This window comes from Oncorhynchus mykiss, chromosome 11 (genome assembly GCF_013265735.2).
Source record: "Oncorhynchus mykiss isolate Arlee chromosome 11, USDA_OmykA_1.1, whole genome shotgun sequence".
Lineage (NCBI taxonomy): Eukaryota > Metazoa > Chordata > Actinopteri > Salmoniformes > Salmonidae > Oncorhynchus > Oncorhynchus mykiss.
In genome coordinates this window covers 61972060-61999198 of record NC_048575.1, presented here as the reverse complement: position 1 = coordinate 61999198, position 27139 = coordinate 61972060, and the positions used below count along the sequence as shown (strand labels likewise).

The following is a 27139-nucleotide window of genomic DNA, read 5'->3' as shown; positions in this document are numbered from 1 at the left end:
AATGAACAAACTGTAAACTATTAGGGTGTTGCAACGAATGTCTCCTCCCACTACAACGAATCAGCAAATAGCTGCTGACAAAGAGAACAGGAATTCAGTTTCAGGCCTGGACATGAAAAAAAACACACACACAAAATGCATACAGTAGCCTGTCTGACCATGTGAACCAGCAGTCTGGATGGCCAGTTGATCCTGCTAGTGGTTGATCATGCTAGTGGACAACTAGACTATAGCAGGTCTACTGAAGAACGAGAGGACTGAGTTGGAATAATAACGTGGAGGAGATAGGAGAAAGACATGGCAAACCTACTATCTGGGATACTCTTCTGTCTGTTGGTAGGACTCTCTCTCCAGGACAATGGTAAGTCACTTTATTTTTACATGTCTCATTAGGACTTTATAGAACCTCTAAGAACCTTAACCTTGGAATTTCATATTACATTTGGTACTTATCTACTTGGTAAAGCTGTTTATTGTCAGTTCTTTAGGCTGGGTTGAACAGGTCCATTTCCCCTCAAACTGGAAAACAATACATGTTTTCTCTAACCAAATGTTATGCCAGAAAGTCTTCAGCTTGACAACATACACACGGAGATTCACTCTCCCCCAGTACACTGTCACATTTGGTCACATGTATGAAGTCTAAATCATCATACATGTTTTAAACAGAATTTTCAGATAACTTTAAAACGACATTCCCATTTTATACTGTGTTTCATGACTATGTATGCAAAGTATAAAACCTCTCATGTGAATTAAAATCTATGGAAATATTCTTCCCCCTATTTTACCACAAACAGAGAAGAAACTCAATACAAAAAGAACGGTCCCAGATGTGTTGAAACCAAAGACGTTCAAAGGCAGGGGATACCAGTCCAACTGTACAGCTGAGACAGGGCCCCCCAGCCTGGTCCCTCTGTCCCCTGGGCTGGATGTGAGGCTGGAGGACCCTGCAGCAGCCTACACCACGGGGCTCCTCAGCACCAGGCTCATCCCCTCAGCCTATCTCCTGGCCATGACAGTGGGCATCCCCTCTAACGCTTTCATCCTGGCCTTCCTGAGGCTCCGGGCCAGGTCCTACTCCATGGCTGTCCTCTACCTGAGCCTGGCCCTCTCCGACCTGCTCCTCCTGCTCTCCCTGGCCCTCCGCATCCACTACCACCTCAACGGAAACAACTGGGTGTTCGGCGAGGTGGCCTGTCGCATCGTCACCGCCTGTTTCTACTGCAACGTCTACTGCTCTGCCCACACCATCGCATGCATCAGCCTCAAGCGCTACCTGGCCGTGGTGAGGCCCTTCCTCTACAGTCGGCTGTCCAAGAAGGCCTGGACGCTGGGGGCAAGCCTGGGCATGTGGGGCCTGTTTGGAGCAGCTGTGGTACCAGAGCTCCTGGTGAGGCAGAGCTTCTTGCTGCCCCGTATGGGCCTCATCACGTGCCATGACATACTGCCCCTGGAGGAGGATTCCCATGCCCTGCTGGTGCCCTACAGGCTGACACTGGTCTGCTTAGGGTTCCTCGTGCCATTTGTGACCTGTGCCTGGACCCATGTGGCGGTGGTGTGGCACCTGGGTCGCTCAGGCCTTGACTGGACACCCTTCATCAGAGTCAGTACACTGGTCTTCCTCATCTTCACTGTGTGTTTCGCTCCCAGTGGCATCCTCCATATTGCCCACTATGTGAGGCTGTCCACCAGTGGAGAGGACGGGATGTATATTTACACCAGCGCTGCAGTGTGTCTGTGCTGTTTCCACAGCTGTCTGGACCCATTCCTGTGTGTGCTCATGTCCAGGACAACCGCCTCCAGACTACGCTTTGCTTCGCTCAGAAGGACACCTCAGAGACTTGCTGTTCCGGTGTAGAGACTCTGTGTGTGTGTGTGTGTGTGTGTGTGTGTGTGTGTGTGTGTGTGTGTGTGTGTGTGTGTGAAAGAAGGCCGATTTAAAGCAATGCTATTCGAGTGATAGACTGTTTAAAAAAAACTCTGCAGCAGCTGCTAAAAAATAATAATTTACAATTAAAAAACAAGGTGACCCTCAAAAGCCAGATGGAGTTGGGTAAATTAGACACGCATTCGGTCTTTATATTACTGTATATCATTCGGTCTTTATATTACTGTATATCATTCGGTCTTTATATTACTGTGGTATAGGTTATGCTGCAGCAAACGCAGGCCTACCTGTCAGAACAAAAGACCATAATGAGATGATAGGTCTACATGCATTGTGTACTGCACTCCATACTGAGATGGGTCTGTCCCCACCCTAAGAGTTGATTCATCATGCAGAGGTTGTAGTGAAGCCAGATGTAGACATTGCATACAATTTAACAGTTCCATTTCAGACTATGCTATTCATATAAATATTTTATTATAATTTACCGGTTTCTCGCAGTTATTTATCCTGGGAAAAGAGTGGTTTTGGGTGGGAAATCCCGGTAAATGGGTTCCTCCATTCTTATGACTGACTGCATTTCACACTACTTCTGGATTATAATTGGACTGTAAAGCTCGTATGAATGTCCTGCTTAATATAATGTTCGTGACATCATCGCAAAAAATGGCACTTTGGCTAGCTTTGGTACAGTCTGTCAATCAGTGTTAATATTCTAGTTAATAACCTCTACAGGATCGGTATCCCTATACTGGGATGGTTGTTGCTAACGTGTAAGCAACAGCCAACTTTCCAGGACATACAGTGCCTTGCAAAAGTATTCATCCTCCTTGGTGTTTTTCCTATTTTGTTGCATTACAACCTGCAATTTAAATGGATTTTTATTTTTTTATTGGGATTTCATGTAATGGACATAAACAAAATATTCCAAATTGGGAAAGTGAAATGAAAAAAATAACTGGTTTAAAAAATTCTAAAAAAATTAAAATTGGTGTGTGCATATGTATTCACCCCCTTTGCCATGAATCCCCTAAATAAGATCTGGTGCAAAGAATAACCTTCATAAGTCACGTAATTAGTTAAATAAAGTCCCCCTGTGTGCTTTGCAAGTGTAAATTCTATCAGCATATCGATTGCGCAACCAGGGCTGGCAAAACCCTAGATCATTGCTATTCTAACTTCCGTGACACATATAAGGCCCTCCCCTGCCCTCCTTTCGGAAAAGCTGACCACGACTCCATTTTGTTGTTTCCAGCCTATAGCCAGAAACTAAAACAGGAAGCTCCCGCGCTCAGGTCTGTTCAACGCTGGTCCGAACAATCGGATTCCATTCTTCAAGATCGCTTCGATCACGTGGACTGGGAAATGTTCCGCATTGATGAATACGCTGATTCGGTGAGCGGGTTTATTAGCAAGTGCATCGGCGATGTCATACCCACAGCGTCTATTAAAACATTCCCAAACCAGAAACTGTGGATTGATTGCAGCATTCGCACAAAACTGAAAGCGTGAACCACTGCTTTTGATCAGGGCAAGGTGACCGGAAACATGACCGAATACAAACAGTGTAGCTATTCCATCCACAAGGCAATCAAACAAGCTAAGCGTCAGTATAGAGACAAAGTAGAGTCGCAATTCAACGGCTCAGACACGAGAGGTATGTGGCAGGGTCTACAGTCAATCACAGACTATAAAAGGAAAACCAGCCCCGTCGCAGACCAGGATGTCTTGCTCCCAGACAGACTAAACAACTTCTTTGCTCGCATTGAGGACAATACAGTGACACTGACACGGCCCGCTACCAAAACCTGTGGGCTCTCCTTCACTGCAGCCGACGTGAGCAAAACATTTAAACGTGTCAACCCTCGCAAGGCTGCAGGACCAGACGGCATCCCTGCAGCTGGCTGGTGTGTTTACGGACATATTCAATCAATCCTTATCCCAGTCTGCTGTCCCCACATGCTTCAAGAGGGCCACAATTGTTTCTGTTCCCAAGAAAGCTAAGGTAACTGAGCAAATGACTACTGCCCTGTAGCATTCACTTCCGTCATCATGAAGTGCTTTGAGACACTAGTCAAGGACCATATCACCTCCACCCTACCTGACACCCTAGACCCACTACAATTTGCTTACCGCCCCAATAGGTCCAAAGACGGCGCAATTGCAAATCACACTGCACACTGCCCTAACCCATCTGGACAAGAGGAATACCTATGTGAGAATGCTGTTCATTGACTGCAGCTCAGCATTTAACACCATAGTACCCTCCAAACGTGTCATCAAGCTTGAGAACCTGGGTCTCAACCCCGCCCTGTGCAACTGGGTCCTGGACTTCCTGACGGGCCGCCCCCAGGTGTTGAGGGTAGGTAACAACATCTCCACCCCGCTGATCCACAACACTGGGGCCCCACAAGGGTGCGTTCTCAGCCCTGTCCTGTACTCCCTGTTCACCCACGACTGCGTGGCCATGCACGCCTCCAACTCAATCATCAAGTTTGCAGACGACACTACAGTGGTTGACTTGATTAACAACAACGACGAGACGGCCTACAGGGAGGAGGTAAGGGCCCTCGGAGTGTGGTGTCAGGAAAATGACCTCACACAACGTCAACAAAACAAAGGAGATGATCGTGGACTTCAGGAAACAGCAGAGGGAGCACCCCCCTATCCACATCGACGGGACAGTAGTGGAGAGGGTAGAAAGTTAAGTTCCTCGGCATACACATCACGGACAAACTGAAATGGTCCAACCACACAGACAGGGTGGTGAAGAAGGCGCAGCAGCGCCTCTTCAACCTCAGGAGGCTGAAGAAATTTGGCTGGTCACCAAAAACACTCAAACTTTTACAGATGCACAATCGAGAGCATCCTGTCGGGCTGTATCACCGCCTGGTACGGCAACTGCACCGCTCTCCAGAGTGTAGTGAGGTCTGCACAACGCATCACCGGGGGCAAACTACCTGCCCTCCAGGACACCTACACCACCCGATGTCACAGGAAGGCCAAAAAGATCATCAAGGACAACAACCACCCGAGCCACTGCCCGTTCACCCCGCTATCATCCAGAAGGCTAGGTCAGTACAGGTGCATCAAAGCTGGGACTGAGCGACTGAAAAACAGCTTCTATCTCAAGGCCATCAGACTGTTAAACAGCCATCACTAACATTGAGTGGCCGCTGCCAACATACTAACTCAACTCAAGCCACTTTAATAATGGAAAAATGGATGTAATGAATGTATCACTAGCCACTTTAAACAATGCCACTTCATATAATGTTTACATACCGTACATTACTCATCTCATATGCATATACTGTACTCGATACCATCTACTGCATCTTGCCTATGCCGTTCTATACCATCCCTCATTGATATATATTTTTTTATGTACATATTCTTATTAATTCCTTTACAATTGTGTGTATAAGGTAGTTGTGAAATTGTTAGGTTAAATTACTTGTTGGATATTACTGCATTGTCGGAAATAGAAGCAAAAGCATTTCGCTACACTCACATAAACATCTGCTAACCATGTGTATGTGACAAATAAAATTTGATAAATAGCCTCTACAATCTATGTAAACATATTTTTTCTATCTTGGAAAGCTGTAAGTGTTATAATATGATACAGTACTTGTTGCTCTAAGTCCTATCATCAACTGATTTGAGCCAGTGTATGGCTGTGGATTAACTCTGTTGGCATATTGGCAGATCATTTAAAAAATGTGTGGAATCACTACACTTAAACTGGCTGGCTGGCTAGCTAACAAACATACTGTGCAGATAATCTTAAAAATCATTGTTTTCCACAATATCTTACCACAGCACTGGCTGACTGATGGCTTACCAACTCCCTTACCAAAATCGCTGACCATTTATACCGTCATAGAAGGTTTCATGTCCATTCTAGTATTGATGGTTTCATTTGTGTACTTTATCAGCAAGGATGTCCTGAAAAGCCAGCTGGCGGCAACAGTGATGACAAAAACAATTCTCCCAGAGGATGTTAAGAAACCAGACAGTGTTGGAGCCAAAAAGGACATGACTACTTCAAAGTTACCTTCATATACTGTTATGTCTTGTTCACAATGACAACTTGTAAATAATACCCTTTCAGTACACATGAAGTGTATTCATGTAGGCCTATTCCCATACATTAATTTGTTAATTAATTCTCATTTTACTGAATATTTAAAATGGTCCATATCTTAGAAGGAGCAGGGTTTAGATAAAGGTGAGGGCTGGCTCATACCTGTGCTCCAGACAGACCTGTTACAGCATGCTCCCATTAATCAGTGACCATCTCATTCATGTCTCCAGCCCTCCCTCTTATTAAGTCTAGGTTACAGATCTAGAGTGCGTCCCAAATGGCACCATTTTCCCTATATAGTGTGCTACTTTTGACCAGAGCACTGGGCGCTGATCAAAAGTAACGCACTATATAGCGAATAGGGCAACCTAGATCTGTAAGATCTGATCAACAGCTGTGATCCCGAGCCTCTGAGTAGCACTCTGTCCATGAAATGTATGAAGGGGGAATTGAGGGAATATACACAGAGTGTACTAAACATTAGGAACACCTTCCTAATATTGATTTGCACCTCCCCTGTTGCTCTCAGAAAAGCCTCAATAGGCCTTATGCACATTCCATGATCGAAATTTCTAAACACACTTTCTATCGGTTTGGCAATTTCCGGTCAGTCTAGTTGTTATCGACGATATAACGTTACTACCACTATGTCGCAGTTTTTTTACTAGGTGTCTTCAGGACTTCTAACCATCTTAAATAAACATGCCCCATTCAAGAAATTTAGAACCAGGAACAGATATAGCCCTTGGTTCTCCCCAGACCTGACTGCCCTTAACCAACACAAAAACATCCTATGGCGTTCTGCATTAGCATCGAACTAGAAACCATTATACACAGGCAGTTAGAAAAGCCAAGGCTAGCTTTTTCAAGCAGAAATTTGCTTCCTGCAACACTAACTCCAAAAAGTTCTGGGACACTGTAAAGTCCATGGAGAATAAGAACACCTCCTCCCAGCTGCCCACTGCACTGAAGATAGGAAACACTGTCACCACTGATAAATCCACCATAATTGAGAATTTCAATAAGCATTTTTCTACGGCTGGCCATGCTTTCCACCTGGCTACTCCTACCCCGGTCAACAGCACTGCACCCCCCACAACAACTAGCCCAAGCCTTCCCCATTTCTCCCAAATCTGCTCAGCTGATGTTCTGAATGAGCTGCAAAATCTGGACCCCTACAAATCAGCCGGGCTAGACAATCTGGACCCTTTCTTTCTAAAATTATCTGCCGAAATTGTTGCCACCCCTATTACTAGCCTGTTCAACCTCTCTTTCGTGTCGTCTGAGATTCCCAAAGATTGGAAAGCAGCTGCGGTCATCCCCCTCTTCAAAGGGGGTGACACTCTTGACCCAAACTGCTACAGACCTATATCTATCCTACCATGCCTTTCTAAGGTCTTCGAAAGCCAAGTCAACAAACAGATTACCGACCATTTCGAATCTCACCATACCTTCTCTGCTATGCAATCTGTTTTCAAAGCTGGTCATGGGTGCACCTCAGCCACGCTCAAGGTCCTAAATTATATCTTAACCGCCATCGATAAGAAACATTACTGTGCAGCCGTATTCATTGATCTGGCCAAGGCTTTCGACTCTGTCAATCACCACATCCTCATCGGCAGACTTGACAGCCTTGGTTTCTCAAATGATTGCCTCGCCTGGTTCACCAACTACTTCTCTGATAGAGTTCAGTGTGTCAAATCGGAGGGTCTGCTGTCCGGACCTCTGGCAGTCTCTATGGGGGTGCCACAGGGTTCAATTCTTGGACCGACTCTCTTCTCTGTATACATCAATGAGGTCGCTCTTGCTGCTGGTGAGTCTCTGATCCACCTCTACGCAGACGACACCATTCTGTATACTTCTGGCCGTTCTTTGGACACTGTGTTGACAACCCTCCAGGCAAGCTTCAATGCCATACAACTCTCCTTCCGTGGCCTCCAATTGCTCTTAAATACAAGTAAAACTAAATGCATGCTCTTCAACCGATCGCTACCTGTACCTACCCGCCTGTCCAACATTACTACTCTGGACGGCTCTGACTTAGAATACGTGGACAAATACTTAGGTGTCTGGTTAGATTGTAAACTCTCCTTCCAGACCCATATCAAACATCTCCAATCCAAAGTTAAATCTAGAATTGGCTTCCTATTTCACAACAAAGCATCCTTCACTCATGCTGCCAAACATACCCTTGTAAAACTGACCATCCTACCAATCCTCGACTTTGGCGATGTAATTTACAAAATAGCCTCCAATACCCTACTCAACAAATTGGATGCAGTCTATCACAGTGCAATCCGTTTTGTCACCAAAGCCCCATATACTACCCACCATTGCGACCTGTACGCTCTCGTTGGCTGGCCCTCGCTTCATTACTCGTCTCGTCGTTGCTAGGTAAAGTCCCCCCTTATCTCAGCTCGCTGGTCACCATTGCATCTCCCACCTGTAGCACACGCTCCAGCAGGTATATCTCTCTAGTCACCCCCAAAACCAATTCTTTCTTTGGCCGCCTCTCCTTCCAGTTCTCTGCTGCCAATGACTGGAACGAACTACAAAAGTCTCTGAAACTGGAAACACTTATCTCCCTCACTAGCTTTAAGCACCAACTGTCAGAGCAGCTCACAGATTACTGCACCTGTACATAGCCCACCTATAATTTAGCCCAAACAACTACCTCTTTCCCTACTGTATTTAATTAATTTATTTATTTTGCTCCTTTGCACCCCATTATTTTAATTTCTACTTTGCACATTCTCCCATTGCAAATCTACCATTCCAGTGTTTTACTTGCTATATTGTATTTACTTTGCCACCATGGCCTTTTTTGCCTTTACCTCCCTTATCTCACCTCATTTGCTCACATCGTATATAGACTTGTTTATACTGTATTATTGACTGTATGTTTGTTTTACTCCATGTGTAACTCTGTGTCGTTGTATGTGTCGAACTGCTTTGCTTTATCTTGGCCAGGTCGCAATTGTAAATGAGAACTTGTTCTCAACTTGCCTACCTGGTTAAATAAAGGTGAAATAAATAAAAATAAATAAACTTGCCTCAAATTAATATTGTACATCGAATTATTACACCAGCCTCCGAGACTCCAGCTAGCAAGAATGAAAAGGGGTTCAAGATGTATACAGAAAGCTACATAGACAACTATGAAGGTGAGTACCAAGTCAGTGACCGATACAACGTTAGCTAGCTACAATCATTAGCTAGCTAATTTAACTATTAACTGTAGCTAGCTAGTTACTTCGTAAAAGGACATAACTTTGACAGAATCTACCTGAGAATGTGTGTATTTTCATTAGCTTGGTTAAGTTATGCTTGCTAGCTATATTTGCTAGCTAAAAATAATTGTTATTCATGTCTTCTACTCCGTATCTAACAAAGATACATTGACAGGGGAGATCATCGTGAGGGCTGCCTGTCACAGGTCCATGAGGAAGAGTGAAAAGCCGCACAGCATGAGAGGTAGGGAAAGGTTATAGATAGCTACTATGGACCTTGTTAAACATCTCCTGTGAGACACTGTCATCATGGTCAAAATGTGTTGGAGACAGTGTCAACGTTTAATCTTATCAGTAGATAGATATTACGGATGGGTCCCAAACCCAATTTAGAATCGCCCACTTAACCTGCCAGTAGTAAGCATGAGATTTCTTCAACTTCAGCTCTCCATTCTGTATCTGTATCTTCAGGTAAGGGCAGTCAACATAGCTTGGTACATTTGGGCACTTGACCTCTAAGAGTCCAAAGTGTGGTCTCACACTAGGATCAAATATGATTCCATCTGGAGAGGATCCTAACCACGGAGCATCTGGGTGCACTACGAAGCCACACGGAAAGAAGTTAACATTCTTCAGTGTGCAGTACTCCTGTACAGCCACTGGCTCCATGGCTAGCCCCCTCTTCATCTCCATGGTCTGCATACACAGAACACTTCCTGCAACACAGGAGCAGTGGCTTTTGACCACCATCACTGGTATGGAGTGCTTTACACCATCTGTGAAGATGAGTGTGATGGAAGACTGAAGTGAGAATGAATAACAATAAACATAGTAGTGTCTAGTCTTCTTAACTAGGGGCTCATTTAACTATACAGGAATACATTGTGTTCCAGTAACAAAACTAACAAATACTGCATCAACAGATCTTTACCAAATAACCTGTTAAGTGGGCGATTCTAAATTGGGATTGGGACCCATCCTTAATATCTATCTACTGATAAGATTAAATGTTGAAACTGTCTCCAACACATTTTGACCATGATGACAGTGTCCCACAGGAGATGTTTAACAAGGTCTAGTAACAACTAGTAGCTATCTATAACCTTTCCCTACCTCTCATGCTGTGCGGCCTTTCACTCTTCCGCATGGACCTGTGGCAGGCAGCCCTCACGATGATCTCCCCTGTCAATGTACCTTTGTTAGATACGGAGTAGAAGACATGAATAACAATTATTTTTAGCTAGCAAGCATAACTTAACCAAGCTAACGAAAATACACACACTCAGGTAGATTCTGTCAAAGTTATGTCCTTTTACGAAGTAACTAGCTAGCTACAGTTAATAGTTAAATTAGCTAGCTAATGATTGTAGCTAGCTAACGTTATATCGGTCACTGACTTGGTACTCACCTTCATAGTTGTCTATGTAGTTTCCTATATACATCTTGAACCCCTTTTCATTCTTGCTAGCTGGCGTCTCGGTGGCTGATGTAACAATTCGATGAACAATATTAATTTGAGGCAAGTCCTGAAGACACCTAGTAAAAACCTGCGACATAGTGATAGTAAAGTTATATCGTTGATAACAACTAGACTGACCGGAAATTGCCAAACCGATAGGAAGTGTGTTTAGAACGTTCGATCATGGAATGTGCATAAGGCCTAATCATCGGGCATGGATTCTAAAAGGTGTTGAAAGCCCATGACTCCAATACTTCCCACAGTTGTGTCAAGTCGGCTGGATGTCCTTTGGGTGGTGGACCATTCTTGATACACACGTGAAATTGTTGAGTGAAAAACCCAGCAGCATTGCAGTTCTTGACATACAAACCGGTAAGCCTGGCAACTACTACCATACCCCATTCATCAAAAGGTACTTAAATCTTTTGTCTTGCCCATTCACCCTCTGAGTGGCACACATACACAATCCATGTTTTGTACACTCAGTGTAGGATCTCATAATGGCTGGCAGTACAATACCTTGCAGATGATTAGCTTGGTGTTCTGCAGGACGTCGTGGTAGTGTTTGGCTGTGGCTGGGTTGACTCCCTGCAGTTTGGCCGTGGGCAGGAGCAGGGCAGAGAGGGTCTGGTTAGGGTCATCAGAGCTCAGTGCCTCATTGATCTCAGATATAGCAATAATACCTAGAGGGGGAATGAGACAGACAGCACATGTAGTGAGCTTGACAGTCAGGGTTAGAGTTGGACAGTCAGGGTTAGAGTTGGACAGTCAGGGTTAGAGTTGGACAGTCAGGGTTAGAGTTGGACAGTCAGGGTTAGAGTTGGACAGTCAGGGTTAGAGTTGGACAGTCAGGGTTAGAGTTGGACAGTCAGGGTTAGAGTTGGACAGTCAGGGTTAGAGTTGGACAGTCAGGGTTAGAGTTGGACAGTCAGGGTTAGAGTTGGACAGTCAGGGTTAGAGTTGGACTACACCAAGCAGCAGGTGAACAACCATAATGACACTGAACTCAGTACTACTTCATGTACATTTCTGATTTATAGTGTGTGGATTTATTTATTGGAGACTGCAGAATATTCTACCAGCCGTAGTGAAATGGTTGGACTTAGCACCCTATCCCCTATGGGCCCTGGTCTAAATAGGGAATAGGGTTGCATTTGGGATTCAGAAGGTTAAGAGGGTGTGACCTACGCTCGTGTTCCTCGTGGACCTGCAGATTGACTGTGTCGATGGTCTTCTGAACATCATTCCAGGTGAGGAACTCCAGGCCACGGGACAGACTGTCGGCTCTGAGGCTGATCAGAGTGTCTGCGTACCTGAGAGAGAGGGAGAGGGGGATGGAGAGTGGTACAGGTGAAAAGAGGAAGAGGAGAGAGTGGGAGGGGAAAGGAGGAGAGAGAGGGGGAGGCCAAGGGAGGTTACATATCAGGCAGAAAGACAGTTCTAGGTGTTATCTGTGTGCATCTGTGGTGAGCTGTGGAGAGAGTTTCCTCATGAGGGACATGGTTGTGGGGTTACCTGTGATATGACAGATAGTTGTGGTGTTAGCTACCTGTGCAGGTTGTGGTGTTAGCTACCTGTGCAGGTTGTGATGGTGGTCCATGGTGTTAGCTACCTGTGCAGGTTGTGATGGTGGTGGTGTTAGCTACATGTGCAGGCTGTGATGGTGTTAGCTACCTGTGCAGGTTGTGATGGTGGTGGTTTTAGCTACCTGTGCGGGTTGTGATGGTGGTGGTTTTAGCTACCTGTACGGGTTGTGATGGTGGTGGTTTTAGCTACCTGTGCGGGTTGTGATGGTGGTGGTTTTAGCTACCTGTGCAGGTTGTGATGGTGGTCCATGGTGTTAGCTACCTGTGCAGGTTGTGATGGTGGTGGTGTTAGCTACATGTGCAGGCTGTGATGGTGTTAGCTACCTGTGCAGGTTGTGATGGTGGTGGTTTTAGCTACCTGTACGGGTTGGGATGGTGGTGGTTTTAGCTACCTGTGCGGGTTGTGATGGTGGTGGTTTTAGCTACCTGTGCAGGTTGGGATGGCGTTGGTGGTGTTACCTACCTGTGCAGGTTGTGATGGTGGTGGTGGTGTTAGCTACCTGTGCAGGTTGTGATGGTGGTGGTGGTGTTAGCTACCCGTGCAGCTTGTGATGGTGGTGTTAGCTACCTGTGCAGGTTGTGGTGGTGTTGGTGGTGTTAGCTACCCGTGCAGGTTGTGATGGTGGTGTTAGCTGCCTGTGCAGGTTGTGATGCAGGTGTTAGCTACCTGTGCAGGTTGTGGTGGTGTTAGCTACCTGTGCAGGTTGTGATGGTGGTGTTTGCTACCAGTGCAGGTTGTGATGGTGGTGGTGTTAGCAACCAGTGCAGGTTGTGATGGTGGTGGTGTTAGCTACCTGTGCAGGTTGTGATGGTGGTGGTGTTAGCTACCAGTGCAGGTTGTGATGGTGGTGGTGTTAGCTACCAGTGCAGGTTGTGATGGTGGTGGTGTTAGCTACCAGTGCAGGTTGTGATGGTGGTGGTGTTAGCTACCAGTGCAGGTTGTGATGGTGGTGGTGTTAGCTACCAGTGCAGGTTGTGATGGTGGTGGTGTTAGCTACCTGTGCATGTTGTGATGGTGGTGGTGTTAGCTACCTGTGCATGTTGTGATGGTGGTGGTGTTAGCTACCTGTGCAGGTTGTGATGGTGGTGGTGTTAGCTACCTGTGCAGGTTGTGATGGTGGTGGTGTTAGCTACCTGTGCAGGTTGTGATGGTGGTGGTGTTAGCTACCTGTGCAGGTTGTGATGGTGGTGGTGTTAGCTACCTGTGCAGGTTGTGATGGTGGTGGTGTTAGCTACCTGTGCAGGTTGTGATGGTGGTGGTGTTAGCTACCTGTGCAGGTTGTGATGGTGGTGGTGTTAGCTACCTGTGCAGGTTGTGATGGTGGTGGTGTTAGCTACCTGTGCAGGTTGTGATGGTGGTGGTGTTAGCTACCTGTGCAGGTTGTGATGGTGGTGGTGTTAGCTACCTGTGCAGGTTGTGATGGTGGTGGTGTTAGCTAACAGTGCAGGTTGTGATGGTGGTGGTGTTAGCTACCTGTGCAGGTTGTGATGGTGGTAGCCATATGTGCAGGTTGTGATGGTGTTAGCTACCTGTGCAGGTTGTGATGGTGGTGGTTTTAGCTACCTGTGCGGGTTGTGATGGTGGTGGTTTTAGCTACCTGTGCGGGTTGTGATGGTGGTGGTTTTAGCTACCTGTGCTGGTTGTGATGGTGGTGGTGTTACCTACCCGTGCGGGTTGGGATGGCGTTGGTGGTGATACCTACCCGTGCGGGTTGTGATGGTGGTGGTGGTGTTAGCTACCCGTGCAGGTGGTGATGGTGGTGTTAGCTACCTGTGCAGGTTGTGGTGGTGTTGGTGGTGTTACCTACCCGTGCGGGTTGGGATGGCGTTGGTGGTGTTACCTACCCGTGCGGGTTGTGATGGTGGTGGTGGTGTTAGCTACCCGTGCAGGTTGTGATGGTGGTGGTGTTAGCTACCTGTGCAGGTTGTGGTGGTGTTGGTGGTGTTAGCTACCTGTGCAGGTTGTGATGGTGGTGTTAGCTACCTGTGCAGGTTGTGATGGTGGTGTTAGCTGCCTGTGTAGGTTGTGATGCAGGTGTTAGCTACCTGTGCAGGTTGTGATGGTGGTGTTAGCTGCCTGTGCAGGTTGTGATGGTAGTGGTGTTAGCTACCAGTGCAGGTTGTGATGGTGGTGGTGTTAGCTACCTGTGCAGGTTGTGATGGTGGTGGTGTTAGCTACCTGTGCAGGTTGTGATGGTGGTGGTGTTAGCTACCTGTGCAGGTTGTGATGGTGGTGGTGTTAGCTACCTGTGCAGGTTGTGATGGTGGTGGTGTTAGCTACCTGTGCAGGTTGTGATGGTGGTGGTGTTAGCTACCTGTGCAGGTTGTGATGGTGGTGGTGTTAGCTACCTGTGCAGGTTGTGATGGTGGTGGTGTTAGCTACCTGTGCAGGTTGTGATGGTGGTGGTGTTAGCTACCTGTGCAGGTTGTGATGGTGGTGGTGTTAGCTACCTGTGCAGGTTGTGATGGTGTTAGCTACCTGTGCAGGTTGTGATGGTGTTAGCTACCTGTGCAGGTTGTGATGGTGTTAGCTACCTGTGCAGGTTGTGATGGTGTTAGCTACCTGTGCAGGTTGTGATGGTGTTAGCTACCTGTGCAGGTTGTGATGGTGTTAGCTACCTGTGCAGGTTGTGATGGTGGTGGTTTTAGCTACCTGTGCGGGTTGTGATGGTGGTGGTGTTAGCTACCTGTGCGGGTTGTGATGGTGGTGGTTTTAGCTACCTGTGCGGGTTGTGATGGTGGTGGTGTTAGCTACCCGTGCGGGTTGGGATGGCGTTGGTGGTGTTACCTACCCGTGCGGGTTGTGGTGGTAGTGGTGGTGTTAGCTACCTGTGCAGGTTGTGATGGTGTTAGCTACCTGTGCAGGTTGTGATGGTGTTAGCTACCTGTGCAGGTTGTGATGGTGGTGGTTTTAGCTACCTGTGCAGGTTGTGATGGTGGTGGTGTTAGCTACCTGTGCAGGTTGTGATGGTGGTGTTAGCTACAAGTGCAGGTTGTGATGGTGGTGTTAGCTACAAGTGCAGGTTGTGATGGTGGTGTTAGCTGCCTGTGCAGGTTGTGATGCAGGTGTTAGCTACCCGTGCAGGTTGTGATGGTGGTGGTGTTAGCTACCTGTGCAGGTTGTGATGGCGTTGGTGGTGTTAGCTACCTGTGCAGGTTGTGATGGCGTTGGTGGTGTTAGCTACCTGTGCAGGTTGTGATGGCGTTGGTGGTGTTAGCTACCTGTGCAGGTTGTGATGGTGGTGGTGTTAGCTACCTGTGCAGGTTGTGATGGTGGTGGTGTTAGCTGCCTGTGCAGGTTGTGATGGTAGTGGTGTTAGCTACCAGTGCAGGTTGTGATGGTGGTGGTGTTAGCTACCTGTGCAGGTTGTGATGGTGGTGGTGTTAGCTACCTGTGCAGGTTGTGATGGTGGTGGTGTTAGCTACCTGTGCAGGTTGTGATGGTGGTGGTGTTAGCTACCTGTGCAGGTTGTGATGGTGGTGGTGTTAGCTACCTGTGCAGGTTGTGATGGTGGTGGTGTTAGCTACCTGTGCAGGTTGTGATGGTGGTGGTGTTAGCTACCTGTGCAGGTTGTGATGGTGTTAGCTACCTGTGCAGGTTGTGATGGTGTTAGCTACCTGTGCAGGTTGTGATGGTGTTAGCTACCTGTGCAGGTTGTGATGGTGTTAGCTACCTGTGCAGGTTGTGATGGTGTTAGCTACCTGTGCAGGTTGTGATGGTGTTAGCTACCTGTGCAGGTTGTGATGGTGTTAGCTACCTGTGCAGGTTGTGATGGTGTTAGCTACCTGTGCAGGTTGTGATGGTGGTGGTTTTAGCTACCTGTGCGGGTTGTGATGGTGGTGGTGTTAGCTACCTGTGCGGGTTGTGATGGTGGTGGTTTTAGCTACCTGTGCGGGTTGTGATGGTGGTGGTGTTAGCTACCCGTGAGGGTTGGGATGGCGTTGGTGGTGTTACCTACCCGTGCGGGTTGTGGTGGTAGTGGTGGTGTTAGCTACCTGTGCAGGTTGTGATGGTGTTAGCTACCTGTGCAGGTTGTGATGGTGTTAGCTACCTGTGCAGGTTGTGATGGTGGTGGTTTTAGCTACCTGTGCAGGTTGTGATGGTGGTGGTGTTAGCTACCTGTGCAGGTTGTGATGGTGGTGTTAGCTACAAGTGCAGGTTGTGATGGTGGTGTTAGCTACAAGTGCAGGTTGTGATGGTGGTGTTAGCTGCCTGTGCAGGTTGTGATGCAGGTGTTAGCTACCCGTGCAGGTTGTGATGGTGGTGGTGTTAGCTACCCGTGCAGGTTGTGATGGTGGTGGTGTTAGCTACAAGTGCAGGTTGTGATGGTGGTGTTAGCTACCTGTGCAGGTTGTGATGGCGTTGGTGGTGTTAGCTACCTGTGCAGGTTGTGATGGTGGTGTTAGCTACATGTGCAGGTTGTGTTGGTGGTGTTAACTACCTGTGCAGGTTGTGATGGCGTTGGTGGTGTTAGCTACCTGTTCAGGTTGTGATGGCGTTGGTGGTGTTAGCTACCTGTGCAGGTTGTGATGGCGTTGGTGGTGTTAGCTACCTGTGCAGGTTGTGATGGCGTTGGTGGTGTTAGCTACCTGTGCAGGTTGTGATGGCGTTGGTGGTGTTAGCTACCTGTGCAGGTTGTGATGGTGGTGGTGTTAGCTACCAGTGCAGGTTGTGATGGTGGTGGTGTTAGCTACCTGTGCAGGTTGTGATGGTAGTGGTGTTAGCTACCAGTGCAGGTTGTGATGGTGGTGGTGTTAGCTACCTGTGCAGGTTGTGATGGTGGTGGTGTTAGCTACCTGTGCAGGTTGTGGTGTTAGCTACCAGTGCAGGTTGTGATGGTGGTGGTGGTGTTAGCTACCTGTGCAGGTTGTGATGGTGGTGGTGTTAGCTACCCGTGCAGGTTGTGATGGTGGTGGTGTTAGCTACCAGTGCAGGTTGTGATGGTGGTGGTGTTAGCTACCTGTGCAGGTTGTGATGGTGATAGCTACCTGTGCAGGTTGTGATGGTGGTGTTAGCTACCTGTGCAGGTTGTGATGGTGGTGGTGGCTACCTGTGCAGGTTGTGATGGTGGTGGTGTTAGCTACCTGTGCAGGTTGTGATGGTGGTGGTGTTAGCTACCTGTGCAGGTTGTGATGGTGTTTGTGGTGTTAGCTACCTGTGCAGGTTGTGATGGTGGTGGTGTTAGCTACCTGTGCAGGCTGTGATGGTGGTGGTGTTAGCTACCTGTGCAGGTTGTGATGGTGTTTGTGGTGTTAGCTACCTGTGCAGGTTGTGATGGTGTTTGTGGTGTTAGCTACCTGTGCAGGTTGTGATGGTGTTAGATACCTGTGCAGGTTGTGATGGTGGTGGTGTTAGCTACCTGTGCAGGTTGTGATGGTGGTGGTGTTAGCTACCTGTGCAGGTTGTGATGGTGGTGGTGTTAGCTACCTGTGCAGGTTGTGATGGTGGTGGTGTTAGCTACCTGTGCAAGTTGTGATGGTGGTGGTGTTAGCTACCTGTGCAGGTTGTGTTGGTGGTAGCTACCTGTGCAGGTTGTGATGGTGTTAGCTACCTGTGCAGGTTGTGATGGTGTTAGCTACCTGTGCAGGTTGTGATGGTGGTGGTTTTAGCTACCTGTGCGGGTTGTGATGGTGGTGGTTTTAGCTACCTGTGCGGGTTGTGATGGTGGTGGTTTTAGCTACCTGTGCGGGTTGTGATGGTGGTGGTGTTAGCTACCCGTGCGGGTTGGGATGGCGTTGGTGGTGTTACCTACCCGTGCGGGTTGTGGTGGTAGTGGTGGTGTTAGCTACCCGTGCAGGTTGTGATGGTGGTGGTGTTAGCTACCTGTGCAGGTTGTGATGGTGGTGGTGTTAGCTACCTGTGCAGGTTGTGATGGTGGTGTTAGCTACCTGTGCAGGTTGTGATGGTGGTGTTAGCTACAAGTGCAGGTTGTGATGGTGGTGTTAGCTACAAGTGCAGGTTGTGATGGTGGTGTTAGCTGCCTGTGCAGGTTGTGATGCAGGTGTTAGCTACCCGTGCAGGTTGTGATGGTGGTGGTGTTAGCTACCCGTGCAGGTTGTGATGGTGGTGGTGTTAGCTACAAGTGCAGGTTGTGATGGTGGTGTTAGCTACCTGTGCAGGTTGTGATGGTGGTGTTAGCTATCTGTGCAGGTTGTGATGGTGTTAGCTACATGTGCAGGTTGTGTTGGTGGTGTTAACTACCTGTGCAGGTTGTGATGGCGTTGGTGGTGTTAGCTACCTGTTCAGGTTGTGATGGCGTTGGTGGTGTTAGCTACCTGTGCAGGTTGTGATGGCGTTGGTGGTGTTAGCTACCTGTGCAGGTTGTGATGGCGTTGGTGGTGTTAGCTACCAGTGCAGGTTGTGATGGTGGTGGTGTTAGCTACCTGTGCAGGTTGTGATGGTGGTGGTGTTAGCTACCTGTGCAGGTTGTGATGGTGGTGGTGTTAGCTACCTGTGCAGGTTGTGATGGTGGTGGTGTTAGCTCGCTGTGCAGGTTGTGATGGTGGTGGTGTTAGCTCGCTGTGCAGGTTGTGATGGTGGTGGTGTTAGCTACCTGTGCAGGTTGTGATGGTGGTGGTGTTAGCTACCAGTGCAGGTTGTGATGGTGGTGGTGGTGTTAGCTACCTGTGCAGGTTGTGATGGTGGTGGTGTTAGCTACCAGTGCAGGTTGTGATGGTGGTGGTGTTAGCTACCAGTGCAGGTTGTGGTGTTAGCTACCTGTGCAGGTTGTGATGGTGATAGCTACCTGTGCAGGTTGTGATGGTGGTGGTGGCTACCTGCGCAGGTTGTGATGGTGGTGGTGTTAGCTACCTGTGCAGGTTGTGATGGTGGTGGTGTTAGCTACCTGTGCAGGTTGTGATGGTGGTGGTGTTAGCTACCTGTGCAGGTTGTGATGGTGGTGGTGTTAGCTACCTGTGCAGGTTGTGATGGTGTTTGTGGTGTTAGCTACCTGTGCAGGTTGTGATGGTGTTTGTGGTGTTAGCTACCTGTGCAGGTTGTGATGGTGTTTGTGGTGTTAGCTACCTGTGCAGGTTGTGATGGTGTTAGATACCTGTGCAGGTTGTGATGGCGTTGGTGGTGTTAGCTACCTGTGCAGGTTGTGATGGTGTTAGATAGCTGTGCAGGTCGTGATGGTGTTAGATAGCTGTGCAGGTCGTGATAGTGTTAGATACCTGTGCAGGTCGTGATGGTGTTAGATACCAGTGCAGGTCGTGATGGTGTTAGATACCTGTGCAGGTCGTGATGGTGTTAGATACCAGTGCAGGTCGTGATGGTGTTAGATACCTGTGCAGGTCGTGATGGTGTTAGCTTCTTGTGCGGGTTGTGATGGTGGTGGTTTTAGCTACCTGTGCGGGTTGTGATGGTGGTGGTTTTAGCTACCTGTGCGGGTTGTGATGGTGGTGGTTTTAGCTACCTGTGCGGGTTGTGATGGTGGTGGTGTTAGCTACCCGTGCGGGTTGGGATGGCGTTGGTGGTGTTACCTACCCGTGCGGGTTGTGGTGGTAGTGGTGGTGTTAGCTACCCGTGCAGGTTGTGATGGTGGTGGTGTTAGCTACCTGTGCAGGTTGTGATGGTGGTGGTGTTAGCTACCTGTGCAGGTTGTGATGGTGGTGTTAGCTACAAGTGCAGGTTGTGATGGTGGTGTTAGCTACAAGTGCAGGTTGTGATGGTGGTGTTAGCTGCCTGTGCAGGTTGTGATGCAGGTGTTAGCTACCCGTGCAGGTTGTGATGGTGGTGGTGTTAGCTACCCGTGCAGGTTGTGATGGTGGTGGTGTTAGCTACAAGTGCAGGTTGTGATGGTGGTGTTAGCTACCTGTGCAGGTTGTGATGGCGTTGGTGGTGTTAGCTACCTGTGCAGGTTGTGATGGTGGTGTTAGCTACATGTGCAGGTTGTGTTGGTGGTGTTAACTACCTGTGCAGGTTGTGATGGCGTTGGTGGTGTTAGCTACCTGTTCAGGTTGTGATGGCGTTGGTGGTGTTAGCTACCTGTGCAGGTTGTGATGGCGTTGGTGGTGTTAGCTACCTGTGCAGGTTGTGATGGCGTTGGTGGTGTTAGCTACCTGTGCAGGTTGTGATGGCGTTGGTGGTGTTAGCTACCTGTGCAGGTTGTGATGGTGGTGGTGTTAGCTACCTGTGCAGGTTGTGATGGTGGTGGTGTTAGCTACCTGTGCAGGTTGTGATGGTGGTGGTGTTAGCTCGCTGTGCAGGTTGTGATGGTGGTGGTGTTAGCAGCTGTGCAGGTTGTGATGGTGGTGGTGTTAGCTACCTGTGCAGGTTGTGATGGTGGTGGTGTTAGCTACCAGTGCAGGTTGTGATGGCGGTGGTGGTGTTAGCTACCTGTGCAGGTTGTGATGGTGGTGGTGTTAGCTACCTGTGCAGGTTGTGATGGTGGTGGTGTTAGCTACCAGTGCAGGTTGTGATGGTGGTGGTGTTAGCTACCTGTGCAGGTTGTGATGGTGATAGCTACCTGTGCAGGTTGTGATGGTGATGTTATCTACCTGTGCAGGTTGTGATGGTGGTGGTGGCTACCTGCGCAGGTTGTGATGGTGGTGGTGTTAGCTACCTGTGCAGGTTGTGATGGTGGTGGTGTTACCTACCTGTGCAGGTTGTGATGGTGGTGGTGTTAGCTACCTGTGCAGGTTGTGATGGTGGTGGTGTTAGCTACCTGTGCAGGTTGTGATGGTGTTTGTGGTGTTAGCTACCTGTGCAGGTTGTGATGGTGTTTGTGGTGTTAGCTACCTGTGCAGGTTGTGATGGTGTTTGTGGTGTTAGCTACCTGTGCAGGTTGTGATGGTGTTAGATACCTGTGCAGGTTGTGATGGCGTTGGTGGTGTTAGCTACCTGTGCAGGTCGTGATGGTGTTAGATACCTGTGCAGGTCGTGATGGTGTTAGATACCAGTGCAGGTCGTGATGGTGTTAGATACCTGTGCAGGTCGTGATGGTGTTAGATACCAGTGCAGGTCGTGATGGTGTTAGATACCTGTGCAGGTCGTGATGGTGTTAGCTTCTTGTGCGGGTTGTGATGGTGGTGGTTTTAGCTACCTGTGCGGGTTGTGATGGTGGTGGTTTTAGCTACCCGTGCGGGTTGTGATGGTGGTGGTTTTAGCTACCCGTGCGGGTTGTGATGGTGGTGGTTTTAGCTACCCGTGCGGGTTGTGATGGTGGTGGTGTTAGCTACCCGTGCGGGTTGGGATGGCGTTGGTGGTGTTACCTACCCGTGCGGGTTGTGATGGTGGTGTTGGTGTTAGCTACCCGTGCAGGTTGTGATGGTGGTGGTGTTAGCTACCTGTGCAGGTTGTGATGGTGGTGTTAGCTACCTGTGCAGGTTGTGATGGTGGTGTTAGCTACAAGTGCAGGTTGTGATGGTGGTGTTAGCTGCCTGTGCAGGTTGTGATGCAGGTGTTAGCTACCCGTGCAGGTTGTGATGGTGGTGGTGTTAGCTACCTGTGCAGGTTGTGATGGTGGTGTTAGCTACAAGTGCAGGTTGTGATGGTGGAGTTAGCTACCTGTGCAGGTTGTCATGGCGTTGGTGGTGTTAGCTACCTGTGCAGGTTGTGATGGTGGTGGTGTTAGCTACCTGTGCAGGTTGTGATGGTGGTGGTGTTAGCTACCAGTGCAGGTTGTGATGGTGTTGGTGTTAGCTACCTGTGCAGGTTGTGATGGTGGTGGAGTTAGCTACCTGTGCAGGTTGTGATGGTGGTGGTGTTAGCTACCTGTGCAGGTTGTGATGGTGGTGGTGTTAGCTACCTGTGCAGGTTGTGATGGTGGTGGTGTTAGCTACCTGTGCAGGTTGTGATGGTGGTGGTGTTAGCTACCTGTGCAGGTTGTGATGGTGGTGGTGTTAGCTACCTGTGCAGGTTGTGATGGTGGTGGTGTTAGTTACCTGTGCAGGTTGTGGTGTTAGTTACCTGTGCAGGTTGTGATGGTGGTGGTGTTAGCTACCAGCGCAGGTTGTGATGGTGGTGTTAGCTGCCTGTGCAGGTTGTGATGGCGTTGATGGTGTTAGCTACCTGTGCAGGTTGCGATGGTGGTGTTAGCTACCTTTGCAGGTTGTGATGGTGTTAGCTACCTGTGCAGGTTGCGATGGCGTTGGTGGTGTTAGCTGCCTGTGCAGGTTGCGATGGCGTTGGTGGTGTTAGCTGCCTGTGCAGGTTGTGATGGAGGCGTTGGTGGTGTTAGCTACCTGTGCAGGTTGTGGTGGTGGCGTTGGTGGTGTTAGCTACCTGTGCAGGTTGTGATGGCGTTGGTGGTGTTAGCTACCTGTGCAGGTTGTGATGGCGTTGGTGGTGTTAGCTACCTGTGCAGGTTGTGATGGCGTTGGTGGTGTTAGCTACCTGTGCAGATGGTGATGGTGTTAGATACCTGTGCAGGTTGTGATGGCGTTGGTGGTGTTAGCTACCTGTGCAGGTCGTGATGGTGTTAGATACCTGTGCAGGTCGTGATGGTGTTAGATAGCTGTGCAGGACGTGATGGTGTTAGATACCTGTGCAGGTCGTGATGGTGTTAGATAGCTGTGCAGGTCGTGATGGTGTTAGATAGCTGTGCAGGTCGTGATGGTGTTAGATACCTGTGCAGGTCGTGATGGTGTTAGATAGATGCGCAGGTCGTGATGGTGTTAGATAGCTGCGCAGGTCGTGATGGTGTTAGATAGCCGCGCAGGTCGTGATGGTGTTAGATAGCCGCGCAGGTCGTGATGGTGTTAGATAGCCGCGCAGGTCGTGATGGTGTTAGATAGCCGCGCAGGTCGTGATGGTGTTAGATAGCCGCGCAGGTCGTGATGGTGTTAGATAGCCGCGCAGGTCGTGATGGTGTTAGATAGCCGCGCAGGTCGTGATGGTGTTAGATAGCCGCGCAGGTCGTGATGGTGTTAGATAGCCGCGCAGGTCGTGATGGTGTTAGATAGCCGCGCAGGTCGTGATGGTGTTAGATAGCCGCGCAGGTCGTGATGGTGTTAGATAGCCGCGCAGGTCGTGATGGTGTTAGCTAGCCGCGCAGGTCGTGATGGTGTTAGCTACCTGCGCAGGTCGTGATGGTGTTAGCTACCTGCGCAGGTCGTGATGGTGTTAGCTACCTGCGCAGGTCGTGATGGTGTTAGCTACCTGCGCAGGTCGTGATGGTGTTAGCTACCTGCGCAGGTCGTGATGGTGTTAGCTACCTGCGCAGGTCGTGATGGTGTTAGCTACCTGCGCAGGTCGTGATGGTGTTAGCTACCTGCGCAGGTCGTGATGGTGTTAGCTACCTGTGCAGGTCGTGATGGTGTTAGCTACCTGTGCAGGTCGTGATGGTGTTAGCTACCTGTGCAGGTTGTGATGGTGTTAGCTACCTGTGCAGGTTGTGATGGTGTTAGCTACCTGTGCAGGTTGTGATGGTGTTAGCTACCTGTGCAGGTTGTGATGGTGTTAGCTACCTGTGCAGGTTGTGATGGTGTTAGCTACCTGTGCAGGTTGTGATGGTGTTAGCTACCTGTGCAGGTTGTGATGGTGTTAGCTACCTGTGCAGGTTGTGATGGTGTTAGCTACCTGTGCAGGTTGTGATGGTGTTAGCTACCTGTGCAGGTTGTGATGGTGTTAGCTACCTGTGCAGGTTGTGATGGTGTTAGCTACCTGTGCAGGTTGTGATGGTGTTAGCTACCTGTGCAGGTTGTGATGGTGTTAGCTACCTGTGCAGGTTGTGATGGTGTTAGCTACCTGTGCAGGTTGTGATGGTGTTAGCTACCTGTGCAGGTTGTGATGGTGTTAGCTACCTGTGCAGGTTGTGATGGTGTTAGCTACCTGTGCAGGTTGTGATGGTGTTAGCTACCTGTGCAGGTTGTGATGGTGTTAGCTACCTGTGCAGGTTGTGATGGTGTTAGCTACCTGTGCAGGTTGTGATGGTGTTAGCTACCTGTGCAGGTTGTGATGGTGTTAGCTACCTGTGCAGGTTGTGATGGTGTTAGCTACCTGTGCAGGTTGTGATGGTGTTAGCTACCTGTGCAGGTTGTGATGGTGTTAGCTACCTGTGCAGGTTGTGATGGTGTTAGCTACCTGTGCAGGTTGTGATGGTGTTAGCTACCTGTGCAGGTTGTGATGGTGTTAGCTACCTGTGCAGGTTGTGATGGTGTTAGCTACCTGTGCAGGTTGTGATGGTGTTAGCTACCTGTGCAGGTTGTGATGGTGTTAGCTACCTGTGCAGGTTGTGATGGTGTTAGCTACCTGTGCAGGTTGTGATGGTGTTAGCTACCTGTGCAGGTTGTGATGGTGTTAGCTACCTGTGCAGGTTGTGATGGTGTTAGCTACCTGTGCAGGTTGTGATGGTGTTAGCTACCTGTGCAGGTTGTGATGGTGTTAGCTACCTGTGCAGGTTGTGATGGTGTTAGCTACCTGTGCAGGTTGTGATGGTGTTAGCTACCTGTGCAGGTTGTGATGGTGTTAGCTACCTGTGCAGGTTGTGATGGTGTTAGCTACCTGTGCAGGTTGTGATGGTGTTAGCTACCTGTGCAGGTTGTGATGGTGTTAGCTACCTGTGCAGGTTGTGATGGTGTTAGCTACCTGTGCAGGTTGTGATGGTGTTAGCTACCTGTGCAGGTTGTGATGGTGTTAGCTACCTGTGCAGGTTGTGATGGTGTTAGCTACCTGTGCAGGTTGTGATGGTGTTAGCTACCTGTGCAGGTTGTGATGGTGTTAGCTACCTGTGCAGGTTGTGATGGTGTTAGCTACCTGTGCAGGTTGTGATGGTGTTAGCTACCTGTGCAGGTTGTGATGGTGTTAGCTACCTGTGCAGGTTGTGATGGTGTTAGCTACCTGTGCAGGTTGTGATGGTGTTAGCTACCTGTGCAGGTTGTGATGGTGTTAGCTACCTGTGCAGGTTGTGATGGTGTTAGCTACCTGTGCAGGTTGTGATGGTGTTAGCTACCTGTGCAGGTTGTGATGGTGTTAGCTACCTGTGCAGGTTGTGATGGTGTTAGCTACCTGTGCAGGTTGTGATGGTGTTAGCTACCTGTGCAGGTTGTGATGGTGTTAGCTACCTGTGCAGGTTGTGATGGTGTTAGCTACCTGTGCAGGTTGTGATGGTGTTAGCTACCTGTGCAGGTTGTGATGGTGTTAGCTACCTGTGCAGGTTGTGATGGTGTTAGCTACCTGTGCAGGTTGCGATGGTGTTGGTGGTGTTAGCTACCTGTGCAGGTTGTCGTGGTCCATGTTGCTGAAGCCCAGAGGAGAGTCAGAAAGCTGTTCAGTGACAGCCTGGGGTTCCTTGGTGTCCAGGACCTCGTTGAGCACCGCCACCGCAGACAGCATCTCCACTGCAACAGACAGCTCCTCATGCCCCAGGCCTGCCTGTTAGATTCAACCAGAGATTAGTGATCATATACTGGACATACAACCAGATACACACGCACAACAGTCTGCCCACCGGCCAACCTAGCTCGGGTGTGAAAACCAGCAACCACATCTGTACAACATTATATTGTAGCTTAAAATAAGAAAAGAGTCATGTGTGTGTGTGTGTGTCACCTTTGGTCCCTGTATCTGCAGGCTGAACAGTTCGGTCTGGTAGAGGTTGGCAGCAGTCTGGTAGACTATGGGGAGCTGGGCCTCTGGGTTTGTCAGCTCCTCTATAGTCTCTGCTGCTACTCCATGACGAATGGCAGAGTTGATCGCTGTAATGGCCTCCAGTTCTGCGTGGCAAAAATATCATACAACATTTTCATATTAACTGTACTATAGGGGCAAAGACATACACACACATACATACTTGTAGTACCAACACTGAACTTTGAAACACTGGGGAATATTACAAAATGAGAGTGATGGAGGGTGAGCGGTGCTTACTTCGTTTCTCTGCCTCAGCAAAGTCGTTACAGGATATGACCACCCTCTGAATCTCCTCCCTCTCCAGCATCACTGCACCTCCAGCGTCCTGAGGTCCACGGAGAAAGTGTTTGGGTGACAAGTTCAATTCAATAGAAAATTCTGGGTTCTGTAACACTAATGCAACTTGCACCAATGAATGAAGACTGTCATCTTATGCTCTTAAAGGCAAACACACAGTGTGTAGGCATTCTCAATTATTTTTATGGGATACCTTATATCCCCTACTAGGCCTGTTATGGTGACCGTATTAACGCCACACCGGCGGTCTCGAGTCATGACGCAGTCAAATTCCACTAAAGTCACGACAACTAGGCTTCTCCAAGCTCTGATGCTGCTGCTGGTCATTAGTAGTCCATCAAACTTGCTAACTGGCTTGTACTCAGCATTCTGTTGTCCCTCTAATCACTCTGACATCAATGCAAATGTATTCGAAAATCGAATCAAACACTTCATGAGAGCCCATGAGCTCATGTTGCGCAACATTTCATAGTTTTGATGGACTCGATTAAAAAGAGGAGGATCCCATCAGCTTTCTATAGGCTAGGCCTACTATATTTATTTCTCAACTTTCCTAATATTAAGCACATTGCTTTGCTTTACAACAGGAGTATAGCCTACCTGGCTGGCGTGAATAATGAACAACGGGGAAAAGTGTCCTCCGTTTGCCATTTAAGTGCATAGATGACAAGTATTTTTTTTACCCTGCCCCTGTTCCGAGACAGGCGCATGATAATGGTCCATTCTAAATCAAAACTTATTTCACACATATACTAAATAATATATGTAAAGACCAGATTAAATCAAGAATAGTCTGACAATATTAATATATATCATTCACAAGTGATAGGCTATATCTTGTGAATGATGCCCAGCTTGTGTGCAGTATGGCAAGAAACAGAGCAAGAAACAGTCTTTTTTTGCGAGTTTTTCAAAATGATAGTTGCCTAGCCCATGGGCATATATATTTTGATACGATTTGTATTACAACTAGAGGGGCCAAATAACTTCTAAAAATGAAGTACACTAATCTG

At 48.6% G+C, this 27139-nt stretch overlaps 2 protein-coding genes across 5 annotated transcripts in view; one reads left to right on the top strand and one right to left on the bottom strand.

Annotated features, from left to right (window-relative positions):
• The window catches only part of LOC110536173 (ras GTPase-activating-like protein IQGAP1), a 101287-nt gene that overhangs the window by 26443 nt on the left and 47705 nt on the right, over positions 1 to 27139 (bottom strand). For all 4 annotated transcript variants that reach the window (XM_036936053.1, XM_036936054.1, XM_036936055.1 and 1 more), the window contains 5 exons: positions 26067 to 26154; positions 25749 to 25912; positions 25411 to 25571; positions 11859 to 11983; positions 11190 to 11353 (listed from right to left, as the gene is read on the bottom strand). In XM_036936053.1, the coding sequence (XP_036791948.1) occupies positions 11190 to 11353; positions 11859 to 11983; positions 25411 to 25571; positions 25749 to 25912; positions 26067 to 26154 (702 nt within the window). The remainder of the gene's footprint in view (positions 1 to 11189; positions 11354 to 11858; positions 11984 to 25410; positions 25572 to 25748; positions 25913 to 26066; positions 26155 to 27139) is intronic.
• On the top strand, positions 144 to 2788 carry LOC110536174 (proteinase-activated receptor 3-like). Its single transcript, XM_021621779.2, has 2 exons — positions 144 to 361; positions 801 to 2788. The coding sequence occupies exons 1-2, from the start codon at positions 298 to 300 to the stop codon at positions 1859 to 1861; spliced, it is 1125 nt and encodes a 374-aa protein (XP_021477454.2). The 5' UTR covers positions 144 to 297; the 3' UTR covers positions 1862 to 2788.

What these genes read in the sequence shown, in the direction of transcription:
- LOC110536174 (XM_021621779.2), top strand. Translation starts at nt 298, where the DNA reads ATGGCAAACCTACTATCTGGGATACTCTTCTGTCTGTTGGTAGGACTC. An exon ending in ACTCTCTCTCCAGGACAATG is followed by an intron (nt 362 to 800) that starts GTAAGTCACTTT and finishes TACCACAAACAG; the next exon opens with AGAAGAAACTCAATACAAAA.